This window comes from Pezoporus occidentalis, unplaced genomic scaffold, assembly GCF_034315485.1.
Source record: "Pezoporus occidentalis ecotype Australia unplaced genomic scaffold, CSIRO_AGI_Poc_V1 ctg153, whole genome shotgun sequence".
In the NCBI taxonomy this organism is placed as follows: Eukaryota; Metazoa; Chordata; class Aves; order Psittaciformes; family Psittacidae; genus Pezoporus; species Pezoporus occidentalis.
Genome location: NW_026913350.1, coordinates 577734 through 593709, shown reverse-complemented (window position 1 = coordinate 593709; position 15976 = coordinate 577734). Strand labels below are relative to the sequence as shown.

Here is a 15976-nt window from a genome sequence, read left to right as displayed (position 1 = left end):
CAGTAAAGTAACCCAAGCTAATCTGTTGGCTAATTTTACACCCTCGACACAATGCTCCCCGGAGCATGAACTTAAAGTAGTTGTAAACCAAAAGTTCTTTAAGAAAGAATCACAGTTTGGAGAGTTTGTGGTTTTAGACAGAGAAAATACAGGACAGGACACTGTGTGCTGTGAGAGTGAGGATCAGGGTGGCTTGCGTGTCCCCAGGCTTGGGCACTCTGTGTGTTCACAGGGACAGAGGAGGAATTTTCCTGCCCTCGGAAATTTCCCAAGGGCAGGAAAATTGGGATTCACACAAACAGAGACTTTGTGCAGGAATAGCCCGGTTCTGACTGTGATTTTCTCAGCTCTGGAAATAAATCCATGACAGAGGCTCCCAGGAAGTCCTCTGCAGAGTCAGGCTTAGCTGGTCCTGCGTGTGGGACAGCCTTGTTCTTGGTGGTTCTTTGATGCATGGAAAACCCTAGTCATTCCTTTTCTCACATTAATAACTGTTTATACAAGAGAGATCCAGTTCCTGATGTGGAGAGGATTGTGACCCACCTGAAACCTGCCAGGTTATTAGGATGCTTACCTGGATGAAGAAAATCGGATCTCATCTGAGCCTCCTCTCCTTGTAGCTGAACACTTCAGGCAGCAAATTAATTCCAGCCAAGTGAGAGGGTTTTCCTCCTGATTTCATTTTTCTAATTAACAAATGTGAAAGATCCTCGCTGCATCCTAAGGCAGGGCAGGGAAACATCTGAAGACATCCATGCGCACACACATACCAAGAAAACCTGTCGTCAGCATCCCCGCTATGGATCTAAACCTAGGTGAGCTTTCCCCATCTTCCTCTCACAGCATCTGCTCTGAGCAGGAGGCTCTGATGGCAAAGCAGCACCTGCATTTAGTTGTTTCCTTTGTCCTGGAGGTGGAGGCTTGCAGGTAATGCTTGCTTAGGAGTCCAGGTCATCCCCATGCTCAAGGCTGTGTTTTCTGGAGTTTCAGTGCCATTCTCTGCATTCCCAGAAATCCTCATTCTCATTGCCTAGTCCATTGCCATACCATCTTTATAAGGAATGAACCCTCAAATCATTTCTATGACCAATACATCCCCTTTGTGTGACCCTGAATGCAGGAGAGAGAATATAGGACAGCAGGAAAGGATAAAAATCAGAGAAAAATATCTTCACATGCAAAGCAAGTTTATCAGGAGCTGTGCCGGTGGTTATGGAAACTCCCTTAGTCCTTAACAAGATGTGTATCCGTGTTGTTTACAGGATAGCAGTCTGAAACCACCCCAGTAACCAGTTGCATTAAGACAGCTGGGATCTTGCCTGCGCACTGTTGACACAAGTTGTCAGAACTAAGTTTGGAAGGATGTTAGTCAATTCCTGCCTGAATTAGAACTATCCTGCCTCATCCTTGGTGCTGCATTGGAGGAGGCGACGTTCACAGATGGGTGGGATCCACCCCTGTGTGCCAGAGTAGCCCATAGACAACTCAGAGGGTCTTAAAGGGGGTTGAACTTCACCTGTATTTACTCCAGCCCCAATTAGGCTGCAGCCACATACACAGACATGGTCTTGATTCCTAGGTCATGTTGGGACACGTCAACTCATTACTGACTGCACGTAGACTCCCGAATGGCCCAAGCACATTGCAGCTATTTTCCCCTGTTCGTGCAGCTCTGGGTTTTCACCATGATACTGATGTTCAATCAACTGATGGAACAGACCTGTCCTTCTCTTCCCTCGCTATGACTTCTTGAGTGCAGTTTGATGGTACAGCCACGTCCCTTCTGGCCACCTCTGGGTAAGTGATACAGGAACGGATAGACCTTGGTATGAACAAGAATGGCAGCTCAGCATCTGGAACCACAAACACTACACTGGTGATTTTACGGTTTCCTGCAATGTGTTGGCTCAGAGTGTTTGGGGTTTTTTGATACCTTCATTTCCCATGTGTTTATTTGAATTTATTTCTGTATGTGACATGAAGTCCTAATTTCCTAGGTTTAGAAGTTCTAAGTGACTGTATCTTATTTTGGAATGGTCTTTTTGATGAATTTCCTTGTCTAAAATGTATATTTTGTTGGTATGGTGTTCATTACTGAATGATATCCAACTGAATGTATGAATAATGCATAATAACCGCAGTGAGGGTAGTCAGGTGACATTTCTAGTGGTCTGATGAAGTGTAAACTGATGCATGCTCATGCACTCACATGCACACATCTTTTTAAAAGCACACTACTGCAGTTTCAGGGCAGTGAGAGCAGCGGGGTTGAGACCCCCCTCATCTCCCTCCAGTTGAGAAGTCATCCACTCTCCCTTTGCAGTCACGAGAGAGGACAAAGAGTGTTTCAGGTCATGATTCACCTACTACTTCAGCTGTGTATCTTGCAACGAAGTGAATCGACTCTAGGACTTCCTCCATGAAAGGAGGTGTGGAGGTATTTGCTTTGCAGAGAGCTGAAGTTGGGTGAGATAAATTCCAGCCAGGAAGCACGCTGCAGAAGACAGGCATTAATATATTTTTATTAGCAATAGCTTAGAGGCCTGTGCTGCCAAGAACAGCAGATTGGGAAAAGGTGTGCAGGGTTAAAACCCCCAGCCCTTTCTTCTCTCTACTTTAAAGGCTTCCTTTGTGTGACCAAGCAACACACAAAGATGCCAGACAAAGAGACGAGGCTGCTGGGAGCCTGGAAGTCCCCTGTGGTCAAAGTACCAGGTAGCCGCAAAGTTCTTAAGGAGCAATGCCAAGTGAGCAATGAGAACTAGTGCTGCCCCTGCCCATTCATTACAGCCACTGGTGAACACATGGCCACAGTAAATAAGAGGTCTGTTAATTCTTGTAACAGCTCCATTTCAGAGGTGTTAGGTTAGATCTTAGGCAGAAGCTCTTCCCTGTGAGGGTGCTGAGGCGCTGGCACAGGGTGCTCAGAGAAGCTGTGGCTGCCCCATCCCTGGCAGTGTTCAAGGCCAGGTTGGACACAGGGGCTTGGAGCAAGCTGCTCCAGTGGAAGGGGTCCCTGCCCGTGGCAGGGGTTGGAGCTGGAGGAGCTTTAAGGTTCCTTCCAACACAAACCAGGCTGGGATTCTGCGAGTCTAAGTAGCCAATGTACCACAAGAGAACGCGCTGATTAGGTACAACAGTCATTCTTGAATGATGAAGTTGCTTAATTATATCTTTCCTAGTGTAGACTATGTTTAAGATTTTACTGAATATTACCTTTGCTTTTTACTGAAGTTGAACTTAGAATCATAGTCATAGAATAGTTACGGTTGGAAAGGACCTTACGATCATCAAGTTCCAACCCCCCTGCCATGGGCAGGGACACCTCACACTAAACCATGCCACCCAAGGCTCTGTCCAACCTGGTCTTGAACACTGCCAGGGATGGAGCATTCACAACCTCCCTGGGCAAATCATTCCAGTGCCTCACCACCCTCACAGTAAAGAACTTGCTCTTTATATCCAATCTAAACTCCCCCTGTTTATGTTTGAACCCATTACCCCTTGTCCTATCACTACAGTCCCTAATGAACAGTCCCTCCCCAGCATCCCTATAGGCCCCCTTCAGATACTGGAAGGCTGCTATGAGGTCTCCACGCAGCCTTCTCCAGAGTCAACATTACTGTGCTGTGAGGCCACTTAGGACAAAGCCAAGCTTGCTGCAGAAACTAGTTTTGCACCAGTTCTAACATTATTATTAAGTGGATGCATATTTCTACATGTACGGAACAAATGCTGTAAATCTGGAGAAGCTGTGCTGAGTGCAGCTTCTTGTACATCAAAGAACTGAAATCTCTGCCTTACAAATGCAAAAGGAAAAGAAACCAACTGACTCTTAACTATAAAGTTATGGTCGTTGCCTGAATGATGCTTTTATTCCCTTTTTCGGTGGTGTTAGGCTGCTGCCTGCTCTCCCTTGAGCTTCCATCAAAAGATGCTGTCAGTTAGTGCCCCCCCCATCCCTTTGCATTTAGCCACAGATGCAAAACTTATGATGCTTTATTATTGAAGTTTGTTAAAAGGACACAGTCCACTAATAAAACTATTTTGGTTTTCTATTGCTAATTCTGACTTGAAAGAGAGAATATGAGCTGACGAAACGATGCGAGTGGCTTTAGTGAGAAGCATAAATGAGGTAACGCAATTAATGCAAAGAGCAGCAGAGGCTTCTGGTAGAGCACTGGTCACGAGAAATAGCTCTTCCAAGAAAATTCACTCCTGAGTTATTACCTTGCTTCAGTGTAGAGGGGGATTTGTGGTGTTTCAGTCCAAACACACGCTGCTGATCCTGCTGCCTTCAAAGTTTTAGGGGTTTCTAATTGCTGCCCAATGTATTGCGTTTGGAAGAACTATAACCTGCTCTAGGTGACCCTGCCCAGGCAAGGAGGTTGGGCTACATGATCTCCAGAGCTCCCTTCCAACCTGAATGTGGTCACAGTGATCCTGTGATTCAGTGAATTAAAAGCCAGTTGCTTCTGCTTAGGTCCTAGCAAAGGAGGCAGTTTTAGGGAACGTGTGTTTTGTCTTTAGAAGAAATAGCTGTCATTGTCCAGCCTTATCCAAGCCTTGTACTCATCCATCTCATGATGTAGCCCTACTTAAGACTGCATTTCAGGATTAATCTCGTTTTTCTCTAATGAGGATGTATTATTCAATGTTTCTTGTGTCATCCATTATTTTACTTCTTCCTGGCTGAGTCCGTGGCCATGTGCAGCATAAACTGTCCTATTTAAATACCACTGAGAATCTGGGGCCAAATTCAACTTCAGAATTACTCCTTTGAAACGAATGGGCAAATTGTTGGGAAAACTTTCCTGTTTGTCTGTGTATATACTAAAGAGCAGCTATCCAGAGGTCTGGGTGCCCAGGAGAAATTTTTACAAATAATAAATCATAGGATTACAGAGTGGTTTGGGTTGGAAAGGACTGTAAGATCATAGAGTTCCAAGCCCTGTCCAACTTGAATTTCTTCCTTATATCCAACCTAAATCCTTCCCTGTTTCAGTTTAAACCAATTCCTCCTTGTCCTATCTCTCCAGTCCCTCATGAAGAGCCCTCCTCCAGCATCCTTGTAGCCCCCTTCAGATACTGGAAGCTGCTCCGAGGTCTCCACGCAGCTTCTTGAAGCTGAACAGCCTCAGTTCTCTTAGTCTGCCTTTGTATGGGAGGTGCTCCAGGCCCTCATCCTCGTGGCCTCCTCTGGACTTGCTCCAACAGCTCCATGTCCTTCTTATGTTGGGGCCACCAGAACTGCGCGCAGTACAAAACCAACCTGTCAGTTCAGCTGGAGCAAACGGAATAATCCTGTAACCGAGCTGAGTCCCTCAGCCCCAGCAGTGGCTTCCCCCTCAGCCTGCAAGGCGAATTGGGCTGAGCAGGGTAACCTGAGAGCAGACTGTTACAGGAGTAGTGTGTGAGCAAGTGCCAAAGGTCCAAGACAGGGCAGGCTGCCCGCACTGCCACCTCCTCCTCGGCCTCTGCTGTGGGAGGGCTCCTGCACCTGCAGTGGGATGCTGCCATGGAGAGGTGGAAGAAGCTATTGCTTCACATGGGGTTGTCCCCTAAAACAAAGCAATGGCAGTGTTTGGGTTCATCCTGGCTGTAATTCCACCAGTGCAGAGGATGCACAACACATTGGTGACCTGCTGAGACACACCAAAGTGCAAAGGCTGCAAGTGGAGCCACCGCATCTGAGCACCGATGGGCTGGGATGTGTGACTCAAAACCAGGAGCTCATATAAGGACACAAAGCCCGTCACATTCCCCAAGTGTGGCATTGAAACAACACATCTCACCCAGCAAAACATGTGCTTCCTGTGAGCTCCAGCAGCCTCTGTGGCACTGGCTTTGCTTTTCCTCTTGTCTTCCTTGACATGGTGTTCTCCCTGCCCGGGAATTCATGGTGAGGACATCCTTTGCCCTGCCATATTTAAGGGAAAATGAATATTCGCATGGGACAGTTGGTAATTTCACAGTCAAGAGTGATTCTGGTGACTTGGAAAGGGTTGTCAGGGTCAAAATGAAAGAGAAACGGGTTTTAGGGAGTGTGACTGCATTTTGATGCTATTTCTATGGCATCTTTTCTCTATAAGGCTGATAAATACTTGTGGACTATATACATATGGTATTTCTAAAGAGGAGATCGGTGAGATCAGGAATCAGTGGCTGATTTTACAAATAGGCATTTAGGATATTTGAGATGAGCAATTTCTAATAGGACTTTTGAGCTCTACTAGGTAGAATTGGGAAGACTTTATCCACAAGACGTGACGATGGCAATTTGCGACCACTTGACTTCTTTGAAGCAAAATGGAACGTTTATTTTTGCACTGTTTCCTAAAGGGGAGATGACTCCTGTGGATACAGAGCAATTGAAAATATATGGTAAAAATGCTTATTTAGTTTATAAATTAATGCTTATGATGTATAGACCCTCCTTCTGCTAGATGTGGACCTCATCTGTAACACCTTGTTTCACATGCGTTGATGTGGTTATTGGGGTGTTTCCTGTATATTGGGCTATTTCAGTGGATTCCAACCTTTTTCCTTGATTTGTACATCTCACATTTTTTACAGGGGGGGTGCATCATTTGCATAGCAAATTCCAGCTTCCAGGGGCTGGATTTGCTTTTCTTAGTTACAGCTCACAAAAACCTTACAAGCTGCCACTGATCCCCAGGGCTCCCCAGGCACACTGGAAATGCCTGGCCTAAAACTTATAGAAAGGCTGTCCAGGAAAACAGAAGGGAAGGGAAAAAATGGGGTGGGAAGTCACTGTGTCTCATCTCCCAGTGCAAACAGGGCTGGCAACTGAGAGAGTTCGGGCTGATGGAATCATGGAACGGTGAGGGTTGGAAAGGACCTTAAGATCATCTAGTTCCAACCCCCAAAGCTCTGTAGAACCCCCAAGTTCTGAAGATGCTGTCTCCTGTCTCCTGGTACGCTGCAGAACTGGGGTAGGTGAGTGGGAAGCTGCTCATGTGCTTGTGCAAACATGTTAAAATAGGGTAAGATGGTGCTTGAAGAAATGGATGTTGTTTGGTCCAGCACAGTAAGCATAGCTTAAGGCCATTTGATCTCCATAGGAACACTTGTGGTGAAGGGAGAAGTCCCAGGTTTCTAGCTGACCTTCTCCCAGGGAGATGCTGAGCAGTGCCTGGGGGGGGGGAGCTGGTAGGTCAGGTAACCCCTGGATGCTGGGAATGAAGGCAGAAGGAAAGGGCACAGGCAGCCAGAGATCACAGAGCTCCAAGGCAGGGTCTGTGCCACGGTCCGGAGCTGGCAGGGATGGTTTGGAGGCAGGAAGCACGTCAGCCTGGTTACTTTACTCATTAATTCCTGCCATGCCAAAATGCAGCAGCGTCCCTCCCCGAGCGCTTTTCCCCGTGGTGGAATACATGTGCTCGCTCGGATTACTCATGGCTGGCTGCGCTTTCCATTCGCAACATATTGTTTGACAAATGTCAATTCTGCAGAAAAAAGCATTTTTATGATTTCTTCGAGACAAAGTTTCAGATTTAACATTGAGCAGATGCTCTGTCTAAAATTAGCATAATGATTCCTCATGCCTGTTACTTACAAGGACATGTGTCTTTAATGGAAGTGTTGGAATAATAATGAAACTTTGCAGTGATTTTTTTTTTTTTGGGGGGGGGGATAATTGAATATTCTCCCACATGCTTTTGAAATGTTTAACAAGCACAGGGACCTTTTGCGTTAAGGAACGTTGTTATTCCCATTTTGCAGATGTGGAAAGTGAGACACAGAGCTCCCGCAGTGCCTGAGGTCCAGGATGGAAGCAAGCTGGGGAGAGCAGAGCTATGACAGGGCATGAGAGGGAGGAACTGAAGCCAAACCAGTGCTGCCCTTCAATGGGGGTTTGGTGATGGGCTGGCAAAAGAAGGGATATGGGCTTCCTGGGGTCAGTCTTCCAAATAATCTCACCCCAGGAAAGGTGCCTGGTGGGATTTCTAAAAGCAGGGGAGGCTCAGGGCTTGCCAGTGGTGCTGAGTGACCTAAAACTTCTGAAGATCTTATTTCGCTTTTAGGGATTTACAGTTCAGGTTGTAAAAGGTTGTTAAATGTGTCTGAAATGTGTTTGATTCACTGGTTTTGGCTACTGTAGCTTTCCCAAGGGGAAAGGATGACATGAAAACCGTGTTCCCTGTCGCCTATTCAGTCAGGAGTGTGATTGCCCATAGCTGGGCATAGGGGCTTTAATAAAAACTAAATACACAACAGCATTTGTAGGTCCCCAGACAGGTGAAGTGACCTGTTGATAACTGCACAGCAAATCTGTGAGAACTCATGTGAAAATCCCTGGTTCCTTTGCTTTCTTATACCTAAAGGGGCTCCAGGAAACCTGGAGAGGGGCTTTGGACAAGGGTCTGTAGGGACAGGCCAAGGGGAATGGCTTTAACCTGCCCAAGGGGAGACTGAGATGAGCTCTTAGGCAGAAGCTCTTCCCTGGGAGGGTGCTGAGGCGCTGGCACAGGGTGCCCAGAGAAGCTGTGGCTGCCCCATCCCTGGCAGTGTTCAAGGCCAGGTTGGACACAGGGGCTTGGAGCAAGCTGCTCCAGTGGAAGGGGTCCCTGCCCGTGGCAGGGGTTGGAGCTGGAGGAGCTTTAAGGTCCCTTCCAACCCAAACCAGGCTGGGGTTCTGATTCCCACACTGTAGCAAAGGGGTTCTTTGGGGGAACCTCCTTTCCCAGTGAGTTACTCAAACAGCAGCTCAAACAGTCACGGATATGGAAAAGCTCAAAGTCCTGACCATGCTTTTGGCTTCTCTTAACGCATTTTAGCAGCAGGGAAGAGAAGAGCGAGTTAGGGACCAGCTGGAAGAGCGCAGAGCAAACAGAGCACCAAGGGTGCTCCAAGGAGGAGCACAGCGCTGGGAACTCCTCCACAGCAGCAGGGATGGTGGAAAAAGCAATAGAGCCCAAAAACAGAGAAGTGGGAACAGATTCAAAGAGGTTTTTCAGGCAGCAGGTAATTTGTGCACACCCTGGGCCACGCTGAGGTGAACAGGAGTGGGGTGAAGGCAGCGTAACCAGACTAAACACCAAGGGGAGGGAAAGAGGCTGAGCTTTAAATGAGATGTGGTTGTTTAAACCTGACCTGAGGACAGCCCCTTTCCTGACTAAATGCTGGGTTCTAACAAAGGATATCCACAAAACTGCCGGTCACGGCCTGAACTTAACCCTCTGTGTTCCTGACCCTGCGGTGGGAAGAGGAGTCTCAGGGGAGCCTGGTCCTTCCTTTTCCCATCCAAGCAAAACCACGCTCTTCCACCCAGGAAAAGCCACCAGGACCAGGCAAACACCTTTGTGTTGGTTGCCCTGAATGGTGGTGTTTGTGCTCAGGGGAAAAAATACCTGGACCTTTTTGGGTGTTGGAGCAGAGAGCTCAACCTCCATGATTGTGAAAAGGATGTTTGGGTGTTTGATGGGATGAGCACGGTAAAGGAGGCTGGTTAAAATCATTCAAACCCTGAATGTGCCCGTGTTTGATGTTCTGTGGTGCACTCTTAAAGCAATGTTAGCACTTTGCCAGTGTTTTCCTGAACTCCTGGGGCTGTGTCTTCCAAGGAAGAGAGAATTTATCATAACAGAAGTGCTGAAGCCTCTCACAGTCACTCCAGGCTGGGAGATGATACTTCAGTAAGTCCTTCTCACAGCTCTCAGTTCATCCCTGTGCACAGGAGGAAGGAAGGAAGACGGTGGACGTCAGGAGGAGATGATCTGTCTGGCCTAGTGAAATCAGAACCATCATGAAGCTGATGAAATCCTAGGTTGGTTTGGGTTGGAAGGGACCTGAAAGATCGGAGACTTATGCAGTAACTGAGATGTAGCTGATTTTAACCCACTGTGACATGGAGTAAATGGGACATTGCTTTGGTGGCTGCTTTTGCTTCTGATTAGGGGTCCCTGTGTTTCTGTCCATGCTACTATGAGCTCTACTTCATCTATTACATGTCTGTCCATACCCTCAAGTTGGATGCTTGCGTATGCAGTCCCTTCTATTGCCACAGTCCCCTGGGCAGTGTGGGTTGTGTTAGCTGGCCTTGATGTGACAAACCTGCTTTTACTGCTCCTGGCCCACCAGAGCTGGGCTGTGCAGAGCTCTGGATGTGATCTGCTCTCCATGGCCAGCAGCAAACGGGATGTGCAGCTGGGGCTGGAACCCAGCGCCTGGGATGGAGCAGCTCAGTAATTGCAGCCAGTTTGATGTGAGAGCTGGCTCGAGGGGGAAATACACCCAATTTCAGTGTTTATCAAGTGAGGTTTGGGAGGGTAGAGGCCATTCCACATGCACTGGTTGAGAGTCCTTGCGGGCTAGTTAGCGTATCCAGTGTCTGACTGCATCCGTACAATTCCTTAAGGACCTTAAGCAACTGCACCTGCTGACACCAAAGTGACTCAGGCTGAGCCTGGAGCAGCTTGGGAACAAAATTGAACAAAATTAAACAAATAAAACTACGGAGCATTTTTACATCACGCTCCAATTCTTATTTCTGCCTGAAATGAGAGGAGCTGAAATTGGGTGTGAAACCGGGCTATTGAGGGAATTGAAGCGCATGTGTTACACGGTATTTGTATTACAAAAGCATTCAGGGGATGCAGTTGACGTGGAGCTTGCTCTGTGGCTGGTTGGAGATGGGCCAGGCGGGTGTTTCGATAGCGGGTTCCCAGTCATTCATTCTCCTGATGAGCAATGTGCTGTTTGCTGAGCAAAGTGACACCTCTGTTGCCGTTCACCCCAAAAAGCACATCCGGTGAAGTTTCTCATTTGGCTGCCAGTGTAATTAATTCCATCACAGAGACTTCGCATCATTGCTATTTCATCATTAGGTGACTTTTCTTTTGGCCTAAGCCTGACTTGATAGTCTGGAGTCAGATAGGAACATAGGCTTGGTAATAGTGGGGGTTCTGAGGGGTCAGGGTGTTTAAGGATTTTTTTGTGCTGCCTGCCTTAGAAAAGGAGCACTGAGATGCAGTTTCAGCCAAGCCAGCTCTGGGGTACAGCTACTTCTGCTTTCTTCTACCCCCCCTCCCAGCCTGCTGCTTCCCAGCTGTCTGGCCTGGGGTTGTCTGACTCCGTCCTCTGAGCTCATCTCAGGCTGCCCAGAGCCGGGATCCTGGTGGGAGCCTTAGGCCATCATCCCAGGGAAGTGGGACGGGGCTCTGCGGATCTCGGGATCTCGCTTGCCTGCTCGTTTTGCCTTGCCTGCAGCAGAATGAAGGAGGACTTTGTCTTTCTCCCTTTTAGCGCAAGGGCTCAGACTTGCAGATTGCCACGGCAGTGATAACTTATGGGGAAAAACAAAAGGAAAAAAGGGACAAAAAGAGGAAAAGGAGAAAAAAATCTAACTGCGTTTGGGGTAATCGGGGCCGTCGAGGGGGTGCCGGATCCTCTTTCCCCCTCCTCTCCCTGCCGCAGCAGCGGGCGGAAGCGGACGGGTCCCTCTGACTCCCCTTCCCCGGTTGCAGCCCCCCCTTCCGCTTCCCAATCCCGAGGGAAGCTGCTCGGGCTGCCCTCAGGTCCCCCCCCCCTCAGATGGGGGAGCGGGATTGCCGGGACAGAGCGGGAGGGGATGAGGAGGAGGAGGAGGATGTGGTGGAGGAAGGCGGCGAGGGAGGGATGGATGGAGAGGGGAGGGAGGCGGCGGGGCGGGCGAGCCGCGCTGGCAGCACCGTGCCGGCAGCGCGCTCCCTCCGCCGGGCCGGGGCTGCTTCCTTCCCTCCCGGGCTCCAACGGCACCGGCTCCTGCAGGCAAGAAGCCGCTTTTGTGATGGAAAGCGCTGGGAGGTGTGGAGGGGGGGGAACGACGCGGACCACGAGCATCTCCGACCCGCTCCTGCGGTCCAGCCCGGCGGAGTCTCGGTTCCCCCGTCCCCGCTTGGGGCTGCGGGGACCGGGCAGCCCCGGCAGCTCCTCCCGCAGCATCCGGGGGCCGCAGGATTCCCTTGTCCGCTCCGAGAGCCCCGGCAGCTGCTTGACAACAGGAAACAATGTGTAGTGAATGGAAAAAGGGGGTGGCGCCGGCTGAACAACTTCCCTTTACATCACTGCCCAAATAAGGAGCTTTAAACTCACCTTTTCTGTTGCAGCCCGGCAGAAGATCCCCCCGGAGCCCCCGGTCCCCACCGCCCGGCGGGCAGAGCCATGGGAGAGCCGCGGCTGCCGAGCGGGGGGCGAGCGCAGGTAACGGACCCGGTCCTGCTTCCAGCTTGCGGGTCGGGGATGGGAGGGGGGGGGTACGAGCTCTACTCCATAGATACACATTATTAATTATTCCTCGTATCTGCCGTGGAGAGGGAAGAGCAGCCGGTGAGGTGTAATTACGAGCGCTTGTAGCAGGCGGGCACAGGATGAGGTCACCGCAGTGAGTAACGCGGAGTTACGGGATGTCGGGTTACTCCGCAGTGTAAACACCGAGGGGTTGTTTCTCTTGATCCGGCGCCAGGCAGCCCTGGCACTGGCATGAACTGTTCCGCTCTTAATTGGCGGCCACCTCTAATTAACGTCCTGCGAGCTGGCGACTCGGACTGGCTGCACCATGGGGCAGGGGTGAGCTCTCTGTCCGGCTGTCTGGGACGGATTTCCTCCTTATCGCTTGCACAGGAAAGCAAGCGGGGAGCAGAGGGGTTGTTCCCGGGCCACACGTGGTGCGAGGGAGAAGTGGTGTGAGTGAATTCCCTGGGCGAGCTCCTGGCAAACTGGCTTTCCCAATCCAGAGCCCAAATTACCTGCGGGGCTGCTGCAAGGAGGCCAGAGGGGTTGGATGCAGGGAAGGAGGAAGACTCCTCCTGTACCTGGGGCTGACCCTATGTGTGCTTCATCCTTTTCAAGTGTCTCTCGCTGCTGAGCACCTGCACATCAGCATATAATGAGGCAGCTTTAAAAATGCATTAAGTCTGAGTAAATGGGCGCTAACAATTTAAGCTTCTTAATCCTCCTCGATGGAAATGAATAACACTTTGGATGCACCCAGAGGTGTGATCAGAGATGCAGACACGCGCTGAGCCGCGCTATGCAAATGTGGGGATCATTATTCCGGGAAAAGGCACCATGCATCGTTTTATGTCACTTTTCCTCCTTGTTCTGTAGCTAATCCCCTCTATCGGGAAAGCACCAGGCACTTTTACCCAGTTCCACTCTGGCAAGTGGAAATGTCTGGGGCAGCTGACATGGTGATTTATGGTGTGAGCAATAGAATCCAAGTCCAGCTCCGCTGCTTGAGGATAACCTGTTGCTTACAGGCTTTTAGTTTCCCTGGTGTTGAAAGATGAGGTGTCAGCGTGCAGAGCCAGGTTTAACCTGTGCTGTCTGGATGTCCTGATAGTCCCTTTGTCGGAACTCTCATCTCTCTTACTCTGTTTGGCTTCAGGGCTCCTCGAGGAAGCTGTTTGTGCTTGTTGGGGACTGTCATGCTTTTCTCAGTGCTTCGGGAGCTTCTTTCTGGTTATTGTAGGAGAGCTTTCACAATGCTGTCAGAGTGTTTCCCTGATAATAGGTGGGATTTGTGTGGGGTGGGATGTTGTGGTTCTCACTTGGCTTCCCCATCCCTGGAAGTGCTCAAGGCTAGGTTGGAGGGGGCTTGGAGCAACCTGGTCTAGTGGAAGGTGTCCCTGCCTGTGGCAAGGTTCCTTCCAACACAAACCAGTCTGATTTATGATTCCATGAAGAGGCTCCAAAGCCCATTGTAATGCATCTCATTGTCCCCATCCCCTTCCTGCTTCCCCCTTCTTAGACACAGGTCAAACTGAAGGACTCCAAGAAATATGATTTATTTCATCCCTGGAGAATTAACCTTCAGTGGAGGATGCAGAGGTACTGTGTAGACGATGGGGGTTGATGTGTGCTGTCCTGACTTGCTTCTGAGAAGATAAGCCACATGCCCCCAAGGCTTGCCATGGGGCTTCTCGGACTGGTGAAAGATTCACTGCGGTCTTTATTAAGGAAATGGAAAAGAAAATGCGTCGAGGACTTGTGTAAACTGTGTGTCACAGAAGAGGCTTTGAGAAGTTACTGGTGGATTAGCTGATGAAATGTGTTGCCACCAAACTGCATGTGGCAGGTCTGGGCTTTGTGTTCTCTGGGGCACATTCAGCATGCAAAGTGCTGTTGCAGCCCCTGAGAAATGCCTTTGAGGAGCCCTCTCCTCTCCTAGGGAGCTCTTGCAGCAGGAAGGAAAGGGACTTATCACTGTACCCGAACACACAATGGGCACTTCATATTTCTCTGTGTCAGACATCATGTTTCAGAAACGCGTACGTCCCTCTTGCAGCTTCCGTAGTGCACAAGGGACAAGGTTCCTTCACCCCTTGCCCTCATAAGTGGCAGAAAAAAGGAGAGACAGGACCACAGGCTCTGCTCATTTGCTTTTCCTGACTGAGCAAAAGCGCGTTCTTGCAGCTGGGGTGGAGGAAAGGGGGCGGGGGGGGGAGCAAACTCAGAAATGTTTGCAGTTTGCTCCTGAAAAATAGCCGTCAATAGAATAGCTCAGTGTTCAGCTGGGGCAGTCTGCAGCGTGTGTGAGCGTGATCGGATGTGGGGGACTACTGAGGGATCCGGTGGGGTGAGTCCCTGCAGAAACGCTCTCGCAAACCAGATTTATCCTGAAGTTCCCAACAAAAGCGCTGTTGAGAAAGCTGCGGGGATAAGGCAGCGCTGACATGGGTGGGTGAGCAGGAATCGGAGAGAGCCGGGAAGTCTATCCCGCCTGGGGAAATCACCGCCGCCGGCCTCTTGATTGGGTGGCAGGTCATTAATGAGGGGCTCCTGGGAACTCCCTTGCCGTACGTCACTGGTAAAGTCCCATGGCCCCATCGGGTAGCTCCTTCTGCGTTAGGAAAGCTGGCTTTCCCCCCCAGCTCCCCTCCGCACTGAGGTTCCTGCTGGCTCCGAGCTCGGAGGAGCTCTCCCGGCATCACTTACGGCCACATTTGGCTGCACGTGTTGAATGCAGGAAGGGTTTCAGCAGACTCGCCGTTCCTAAAGCACTTTAAAGCGGTTGCTTTCTTGGCAAGGGGGTTCAAACTGCAGGGGAAAAACCCCAAAACCCTCTGGAAAAGAAAGCGATTGATTTAAAATGTACATTCAACGTTATTGCCTCTGACTTTAAAGAAGCTGCTTGTTAGTAGATCTTGATAGCTCTGCTGGGCTCGGCAGGCAGTAGGGCCAGTTGGGATGCAGGGATATTGTGTTTTCCATCCTGCCCATTACACTTTGCTGAATTCTTCCCACCTTTGGTTTGTTAATCCGCTCCGGTTTCTCACTGGTGCTCCCTCTCCTGGGCTCTGCCGAGACCACCTTGCATGAGGACAGTTGTGATTAGTGCTCCCGCTGTGCTAGGACTTGAATGCAACAAAATGGGCTTTCCCAGGCCGGCTTTGCACAGTCAGCTGGGATCTCGGTGCCTATAATCGGTGCAGTAATCAGAATGGAGATTTTTATCCTGCCGGGCTCTAATTACACGCCTGCATAAGGTGAACCTTTTAATGAGCGTCAAAAGACGCATTGTGTGTCAGGGAGGGCCCGTGTTCAAGGGACTAAGGGATTATTCAGTCATTCAAAAAACATTTGCTGAAAGTAAATGTGCAATAAATCTTCCTTATCCTCTACACAGCCTCATTTTCTTCGCAAAGCCCTGAACCAAGCCCAACCCCTCCTCCTTAGGAAGTCCAGGCTGTGTCTAGCCCGTGTAGCACTGATTCTTCCATACTGCCCACTCTTCTGAGCTTTCTGAGAAGGTGAACAGGGATTGCACGTGCAGGAGGGTAAGGTGAGGAAACCAGTGTCAGAGCTCAATGAGATGAGCAGAGGCATCCCTGAGCCTTAACCACGTGGAAATCCTCTGAGAAGCCTTTTCCCTTAGAGGAACGGTATCTAAACCGTTTAAATGCATCTAAATGGTGTTTTTGTAGCCCTTCTGTTTTTCCAGTTGTGTGGAAAATTCATCCTGGGGACGCTT

General features: G+C 49.7%; 2 protein-coding genes across 11 annotated transcripts in view; one reads left to right on the top strand and one right to left on the bottom strand.

The window, feature by feature from the left end:
* Positions 1–15976, top strand: part of HIVEP3 (HIVEP zinc finger 3) — a 243563-nt gene that overhangs the window by 128252 nt on the left and 99335 nt on the right. For 5 of the 10 annotated variants that reach the window (XM_062611392.1, XM_062611393.1, XM_062611390.1 and 2 more), the window contains one exon: positions 12111–12204. The exons of 3 other annotated variants lie outside the window; for them this stretch is intronic. The gene's annotated coding sequence lies outside the window, so the exon portion shown is untranslated. Of the gene's footprint in view, positions 1–12022; positions 12205–14527; positions 14582–15976 lie in introns of those variants that run through there. 2 more of the 10 variants (XM_062611396.1, XM_062611397.1) reach the window with 2 other exon arrangements.
* LOC134159975 (uncharacterized) lies at positions 11150–12723 on the bottom strand. Its single transcript, XM_062611524.1, has 3 exons — positions 12097–12723; positions 11371–11991; positions 11150–11308 (listed from the first exon to the last, which is right to left on the bottom strand). Exons 1-3 carry the CDS (start codon positions 12283–12285, stop codon positions 11150–11152), a joined length of 969 nt encoding a protein of 322 aa, XP_062467508.1. The 5' UTR covers positions 12286–12723.

What these genes read in the sequence shown, in the direction of transcription:
- LOC134159975 (XM_062611524.1), bottom strand. Translation starts at nt 12,285, where the DNA reads ATGTGTATCTATGGAGTAGAGCTCGTACCCCCCCCCTCCCATCCCCGA. An exon ending in GCCGGGCTGCAACAGAAAAG is followed by an intron (nt 11,992 to 12,096) that starts GTGAGTTTAAAG and finishes GTTGTCAAGCAG; the next exon opens with CTGCCGGGGCTCTCGGAGCG. An exon ending in CCCCGATTACCCCAAACGCA is followed by an intron (nt 11,309 to 11,370) that starts GTTAGATTTTTT and finishes TTTCCCCATAAG; the next exon opens with TTATCACTGCCGTGGCAATC.